This window comes from Elaeis guineensis, chromosome 8 (genome assembly GCF_000442705.2).
Source record: "Elaeis guineensis isolate ETL-2024a chromosome 8, EG11, whole genome shotgun sequence".
Classification (NCBI taxonomy): domain Eukaryota; kingdom Viridiplantae; phylum Streptophyta; class Magnoliopsida; order Arecales; family Arecaceae; genus Elaeis; species Elaeis guineensis.
The window spans coordinates 128,042,880-128,051,470 of record NC_026000.2 but is presented as its reverse complement, the minus strand read 5'-3'; the positions used below and the strand labels follow the sequence as shown (position 1 = coordinate 128,051,470).

The window sequence follows — 8,591 nt, the reverse complement described above, 5'->3', positions numbered from 1 at the left end:
CTCTTTCACTAAATTCATAGGAAGAGGAAAGATCCAAGTGCTAGGAAGTAATTTGAATTAGTGCAAGGATAATAAACTTGCTTTTGCTTTTAATGTATCAAGTCATCTTGGTTTTCTCAATGGATATGCTTGTTTCCTTGTTACAAGGGCCTGAACTCAAGTTCAAATAGATTTGCCTTCCAACTGTTTGCTTCCCCACAACCGAGCCTAAACTCTGGAACGCAAATTTCCAATTCACTGAAAAAGGCTGAACTTGACTTCAGAGGGAAGCGCTCCAAGGTCAAGTTCTGAATGGCACACAAAGCATTTTATTCTACTTTAATGCTCTCCACCTCACTCTCTCCTTCAAACTAGCCATTTAAGCAATATTTAAGTGATGATTATCATTCAATGATAATTCTAATGTCTAAAAATTACATTTCCTGAATGCTAACTTCCTATAACACAAACAGCAGAACTAGCTAAACCTTGAGTTCAGTTGTGAATCAAACACCAGACCAGAACTCAAATTCTCGAAAATAATTTCTGAGAACCTAAGTTCAGACACTTCTCACACTTAGAAGCAACAAACACACCAAATACACAGACATCTCTACAATATATAATGCATAAGTTGGGGTGAGAATAGCCAACTTCCTTTGATTCCTCTATAAATTCACTTTACTATAAATAAATGCACTTCTATTGATCATCTCTGTCTATTTATCTTTCTTAGTATATATTTAAAGTGACCCGAAGAACTGGGGAAGCCTTTATAGGACACATTTATAAAAGAAATCTAATGGAAAAACAATTTAATTTCATATAATCATTAGCAAATATCAAACAATTCTCCCTCCTTAATCAATCAGGTGAATTGTGAATGCTGGAAGTTTTTTGAGCAATACCCAGGATTTGAACCCGGGACTAATGCTGAAAGTTAATAAATGCTAAGTATCTAAGTATGTGTGCGTACAAGCAGACAAACAGACAGACACACCTAAATGCACATATTTACATGCATGTATGCATATACACATGGTGAAATGTTCAAAGCAATAATCCACACCATTCATTACCATCATATCTAAACAGCCTACAAGTCATTTTGTAAATTTTGGCAAACTTGGCCCAGAATCGTCCACCATGCTGGTGGATTACCGATGCAGCTTATTTCATTTAATGCTAAGAGATGAATGCATAGCTGCAGTATTGAAGCAGAATATATTCACCATAAGGAAATCTAAAGAACTTCCACCTTTTGCTTAGACTGCTTCTTAGAAGAAGCTGGGGCAGGGACATTTTTAGTGTCTGCTACGGTTGCTTCAGCACGAGTGGCTTTTTGAACGCATTTAACAATTTCAGAGACCGGCTTAGGTTTGGGCGGATCAGTACTGGTTGGCTGTGGGTTCATTGTGCCAGATAGTTTTTCACGAAGATCTCGTACTCCTGATTCCTTTCCACCTAGATAAACTTGCTGCACGTCTTTTTTCTGAAGCTTCAGTCGAAGATCTTTGGCACCAACTTTTGCTTTCATTAAGAATTCCAAGATTCAATTTAGATTAAATTTTTCCAAGAAACTAAGACATACTAAGTAGAAGTCAAATCTGTATTATTTTTTTATTCACTATGTTCATACTTGAAACTTGAGGCCCTTCATCATCCTTGTAAAGATCATGTTTCCATCTGTCATCAGTTTGGCGTTGCCTGCAGAGCAAACTCAAAGATCAGTTAAATAAAGACAAGTGATCCCAACAATATTATATCTCCAGTGATAATTGCTGGAATAAAAATAATATTCAATGCATTAGATATTACCAATATTTTTTGCTCTTCGTGTCAAAATAATCTGATGTTATGTGATTAGGTCATCTTTACAGTTCAAAATAAACATGCTGACCACAAGCGATCTCTACTTTTAACACTTTCTAGGCTTATTTGATGCAACCAGCTGTATGAAACACACGTCCACCTATCGTGTAGCTTTTAAAAAGTTGTAACTAGAGACTGGGTTAACCTTGTGACTGGTTCGTGCATAGAATATGATAGCCAACAAACTTAATTTATGCTTTTGTATAAGCCAAATTTCAGTGTTCTAATATGTCATGTCATCCATATTTTTTGGACCTTACTCACACCTCCTCAGTATAGGATTCTTACAAAAAATACCCAGATGAAATAGTAACTTTTCAAATAAGCCCTTATGTTTTATTATGTAATAGGATACACCCTACAATCCAGAAATTCCAATAATACTACTTTTGACATTTATAAATCTGGACTTTACACTAAAGACAAAAAATTTAATGGATCAAATAAATCTCTTTTTTAATATTCACCTTTCTAAATTTAAAATCTTATTTTTTTAACAATCTGATGTCAGTACTCAGTGCCACTATTGAAATTTGAGTTTACAAATGACCTCATACTTTTTTGTTTTTTCTCACAAGACCCTCGGATTATATGCCAACTTGCCTATTGCACTGGTCTTCTAAAATGTTCTTCTAACATTTGAAGAATTTAATCCAAAAACAATAGCTTTTACTATTAATTTTAACACCCAAAATATTCTTCCACAATTTACATCTATGAGGGTACAAAGTTTGACAAAGATGCTTTCCTCTTATTACACATGGAGCTAAATATTTTGACTTTGCATTCTAAGATTACACATTTAAGGCGATCACTAGGGCATTATCCATGATATAGTCACACTAAAGCATCAAAAATCTAAAAGTCTAGTGGCACAAAATTGCTGAAAACTCTTGGCAACCAAGCACTACATTATCTGCATCCATATGCATGAATCATGCTAAACAAGTTTTACCACTCAGATTTCCCTAACAAATCTCTAGCTTTGGTTGCTTAAAACCAAACAATCATCATCCTGAGTAATTAAATAGTTGGACTTCTGGTCAAGGCCAAAAGGAAAAAGTATCAATTTTGAAAGTGACAAGTTAGCTGCCTTTCTAAAGGCATTATTCATGACATGCACATCACATTGGTTTTTCTTTTTTTTTTTTTAGATCATATTTTGAGCTTTGCACCACTTCTTTTACGTGACTCATTAATTTGTCAATCTGAACCTCAGATGTGGTCCAACAACAGGTTACATAAATAGTGGTGTGAAAAATTGATAACAAGATCAAAAAAATTGAAACCTTTATAGCCAATATATGAAACCTGAAACATGATAACAAAGCAACATAATAAGATTCCAAACTGGTAGACAAGCTCAGAATCCTGACAATAATGCAAATAAGTCAAGCATAAAAATCTGATGAGTTATTTCAGATCAACTATAACAAAACTAGGTGAATGAATGATTAGTAATGGTCAAAGATAATCAATCAGTCCTAATATGACCAACTTGCCTATTGCCTAATGATCAAACTCACCTTAACTAGATTGTTGCACTAGATGAGCTGCACTGCAGCTGTGCAACTTTTTTAGAGAGAGATTTTTGTGTTACTAAAGTATTTCTCAAAATCGACTTAATGTTTTTAAAATGGATATATACTCACCCTCCTATGATGAGAGCTCTCCCACATGATTTAGAGTTATGTCACTCAGCTACACTAAAAAGGCTCTTTACTGCACCTGCTTCTGCATGAAACCTAACAGAACATGAAACTGAGGGTTGAAATAGTTTAACAGCACGCAAACTCTAAGTACTCAGTAAATAAGGTTAACAACCCAGTAGGCACTGCTGAACTGCAACTGCATGAACCAAAGAAAACAAGATTTAATTGTTATTTCAACTGCAACACCCCAGCAGACTGCCCATTTGTGGTTAATCAAACATTCAGTTTTCATGCTCATAAACTTTTGACAGTTACCTCCACCTCTCCAAACCCCAAACTAAATGCACACACTCATTTTGCAACATAATACGCCAATGAAAAATCTACCAACCAAAACCCTAAATTGGTTGACCAACACCTGATACCACCTAAAAACCTGCTAATTGGAAACTTATTTCCAAATTACAGGAAGCAACAACCTGCTTGTAAAAAAAATTAAACTTTATTTATCTAACAAACATAAGACCAATATTAAACAACTGCTTATCTGGAACAATCCATTTCGAAACGACAAGAAAGCCTATTTGGAGAAAACCTAACTTCCTCCTCATAGATATCGGCAACCACACTAGCAAAAGCTTAACTGGCCGTAATGTAAAAGAGTCATACAACAAGCCAAACCTTATTAAGACAAAACTAACCTGAATAAGCAGATAGCAGTGCACGGCTATGCGCCATTTTTTATAAAACATAACAGGTCAAAACATCAAGTTTCTCGAATTAAAGAAAATTTTAAAGCACAAAAGAACCAATTTTTACTGCCTAACAGAGCGACCGAACTAAAAAACCCTAATTTGCCAAATCTCGAAAAGATATCAAGAATACCTACGAGCCAATTAACATTGTTTACAGCGATTTAGGAACAAGAACAGAGGCATTCTAACCGGATTGAGAGAAGGAAAATCGGACCTTTTCCCAGTGGCCGATCTGGTCCGGCCGACATCGTCAGCCAGGCCGCCATTAAGGCGCTCCATGATCGATCTCTTCGTCCCGGCACCCTCCCGATCCGCGTACATCTTCGCTTGCTCTCCCGGAGAAGCGCCAAAGGCATCTGGGGTCGCAGAGCTAGGGTTCGAAAGAGCGCAAAGGGCGAAGGGGAGTCGATCGAAGGAAATCCCGGAGGGGACAGAGAAGGGATAAATGGAAATAATTTGAGTATTTTGGGGTTTCGATACCTTTCCTTTTTGACTGTTAGTCCGCAACCACGTTCGGGGGAAAATTATCTATTGACCACCTCATTTTCCTCGAATTTTACTTACGCCTTCTCGTCAAAAATTTTTCAGCCGGCTGCCTAGTATTTGCTAAGCGATGCTTTCATTTCGGTGTCATTATTTGGTGGTCGCACGATAACTTTAGAACTAAAACTCCACTTGTGCCACCTTTTAGATGCGCTACCTGTAATGGGTTGTTTTTGGATTTCATCAGACTCTTTAATGTATCTACTTTCCTGCTATGAATAAACTTGATGTTTCCTATCAAAATAAATAAATAAACTAGCACTCAATTTTTGCATTACAAAAATTTAATTGATAATAATATTAATATTTTAATTATTCTTACTAATTAATCTCATGATAAGATTAAAAGGATCTGAGTTCTTCTTTTCAAAGATGGTCTTTCAAATCAGTGAAAATTATCGCATTGGATAAAATATTTTTTATTTTTTATCATATTATTTTTATTTTTATATTTAAAAAATATAAAAAATAAAAAAAAAAATTGATAAGTGATGTTATGGAAGATTATCTTATAATCTTACATGTCAATACGGAATACTATCCCTAATACCTGTATATCATTTTATTATTATTATATAGATTACTTGTCAACATGAAATGTCGACATCTCTAATATCCGTGCATCGCTTTACTATTATTATATCAATTTATATTTATATTTTTTATTTTAAAAAATATAAAAATTTAAAAAATAAAACGTGATATATGACGTTGCGAGAGATTATTCTATAATCTTATATGTCAATACAGAATATCACCCATAATATTCATGTATTACTTTATTATTATCATATAGATTATATAGATTACGTGTTAATACGGAAGGACACCCCTAAGTATATTGCTTTATTGTTATTATATAGATAGATTATATAAATTTATATTTTTATTTTTTTAAAAAAAATATAAAAAATAAAAAAAAATAAAACTTGACATGTGGCATTGCGAGAGATTATTCTATAATCTTATGTGTTAATACAAAATGCCACCCTTAATATCCGTGTTTCGCTTTACTATTATTATATAGATTTATTTTTTTATTTTTTATTTTAAAAAATATAAAAAATAAATAAAATAAATAATATATGACACGTGACGTTATGGGAGATTATCCTATAATCTTACGTGTCAACATGTAATGCCATCCCTAATATCCATGTATCGCTTTACTATTATTATATAAATTATTTTATAGATTTATTTTTTATTTTTTATTTTAAAAAATATAAAATAATAAAAAAATAAAACTGGATACGTGGTACTGCGGAAGATTATCTATAATCTTGTATGTCAACAAAGAATGCCATCCTTAATATCCATGTATTGTTTATTATTATTATATAGATATCTTGGACTATGAAGTGTCCCTAGCATTTGTCCCTTGATTCATGTCGATGATGGCCTTGACCCTGGTAAACAATGCATGAATCTCGATGAAGGGCTTTCTCAACTATCCATCGGTGTCCCATTCCTATAACTTGCTTAGTCCTTTAATTTTCTTTAGTTGCAATCTTGCCAATGATAACCAACCCACCTATGCCTTCACTCCCACCCTACTAGCATGGTCCAATAACCAATGAGAAATCTTCAAGCCAGAGGACACTAGCAAGAATCTAGTTGACTACAAGTTCTGGCTCAATGATCCTATCGCAATGCTCCCATTGATGAGCTCTCTTCTAATAGGAAGCTAGTATGGCTATAACTAGCACCAACAATGTCAAAGCCTTTGGTGGAGTCCACCAACCATTTGATTGTCAAAGCCACTAATGTCATGGCAGAGGAAAGAGGTTGTTGCCAAATTGGATCCTATGTCTTCTCCCCCAAAGTACCATAATGTTCTAGCCAATAGAGGATCCGCCCAAAGAAGGCTGAAGCCCCTGAGCCCCATTCCCAAAAAGCACACTATCATTGCTTCCAAGAATCTAAACCTCGAATTTTTAAAGTATTTCTTCCATTGGAACCCTAGATCACTACTGTTGGATTTTCAGGTGGTTACATGCATGAATTTTAAAATTTTTATTAGATCTATCTAATTACAGTGAAAAATAAATTTAGATTAAAATTATTTTAATCTAACATGCATCAGATCTAATCTGCTAACCATCTAGGATCTATCATGTGAATATGAAAGCATTCGATCTAAAATCTGATTAAGAAAATAAATCAAATTGGAGTCTGATCTCCATATCTTTATGCGGATTGATGATCTCCGCAGCTGATGATCATGGTATACATCGAGGTTCCTCGATCAACTGCACATGCGTCCAATCTCTATGGGTATCCACATGAGGTCCTCAAATTCGATTAGAGGTCTATTGCTTCACTGGGGTGCTAGCGTCCTTACAGAAATCACCTCTTGATGGTTAATATTGCTGATGTCCATCTTGTTTCTCTTAGACTCTCTCAAGAAAGATGAAGTAGAGGAGGAGAAAGAAGAAGAAGAATAGGAGAAACCCCTTTCTCTTAATCTTTTCTTCTAAAAGCCCATACCACAAAGAGGGAAAAACCCTAGAGAGGAGACACCTCTCCTCTATCTCATGCCAAAAGAAACACCCACGTCCAAAAAGATGCCACGCCCTTTTTGTTTCTAATTTTTTGTGCTAAAATCAGCCTCCCATCCCATGCCCAAACCTCTTTTAAAAGTGGCGTCCAAAGGAAGATGGGATAGGGTTAAACTCTTATATAGATAAGAGTCCAAAGGAGGCATCCAAGAAGATGGGATAGGGTTAAACTCTTATCTAGATAAGAGTCCAATGGAGGCATCCAACTCTTGGATGCCTCCATCCTTTTGCGTAAAGTATTTTATCCAAAAACCAGTAAAAGAAAAGAAAGGGGCGCATATGGATATCCTTGGGTGTGGGTTTCTTTTACGCAAAACATCAAAGGGGGGCATGAAAGACATCTTGTGGCGTGCGTGGGGTTAGTTAGGGCTCAAGGGAGAGAAAGTCCTAGTCAAAAGGGTTTTCTTTTGGTGCTTGGATCAAAACCTAATCTAATTAGAAGTTTGTGTACCCAATTAGAGGAGGATTCCTAGTCCAAATAAGAATCTAAACTCTCTTAATTAAATTCTAATTTAATTAAAAATTAGGTCAAACTCAAATCCTAATTAAACAAAGAATTAGTCTCTCTCAGAATTGGATTGTCTCATAATCTAATTAGGCTTGATCTAATCAAATCCAAATCAAGTTAAATTAAATCTAATTCAATTAGACTCGATTCTGTCCAATTGCTAAATCAAATTGAGCCAATTAGCAATCCAATCGCTAATTAATCCTCCTATAATTTATGGACTCTTAGCAAGTTTGATAAATGCAACAATTGCATTAGATCAATCATCAACCATATTGATAATTAGATCTCTCTATAATTCATAATCACAGATCAACCATCTGATCGGACAAAGATCTCTTTTGTGTATGACCCCATAGATTCTATTATATCTGATAGTGAGATATACTGTGATTCCTATCACAATATCATCGAAACTCTTTTCGATGGGTTAGAACGATTCTAACTTTGTCCATTAAGGATAGTGAGATATATTGTGATCATCAAGACGATGCTCGATGACTCTCACAATCCATTAATAACACATAGCAGTATATAGTGACAATCCAATAGAATGAAATATTGAACCTCTAGGTGCAGTTATCGTGTGATTTGATCCTTCTATCGTGAGTTCCAATAAGATAGAGGTCATGGATAACTCGTCAAAACTCATCGCTTGTCATATGTAATATTCAATCGACTCGAGTTTATATATGAAATCTTATGAAAACTTCTTTTCATC

General features: G+C 34.7%; 1 protein-coding gene across 1 annotated transcript; it reads right to left on the bottom strand.

The window, feature by feature from the left end:
- Nucleotides 1-1,207: 1,207 nt before the first annotated feature.
- Nucleotides 1,208-4,711, bottom strand: LOC140859715 (uncharacterized). Its single transcript, XM_073262068.1, has 3 exons — nucleotides 4,473-4,711; nucleotides 1,619-1,686; nucleotides 1,208-1,509 (listed from the first exon to the last, which is right to left on the bottom strand). The coding sequence occupies exons 1-3, from the start codon at nucleotides 4,577-4,579 to the stop codon at nucleotides 1,223-1,225; spliced, it is 462 nt and encodes a 153-aa protein (XP_073118169.1). The 5' UTR covers nucleotides 4,580-4,711; the 3' UTR covers nucleotides 1,208-1,222.
- Between the last annotated feature and the right edge of the window lie 3,880 nt (nucleotides 4,712-8,591).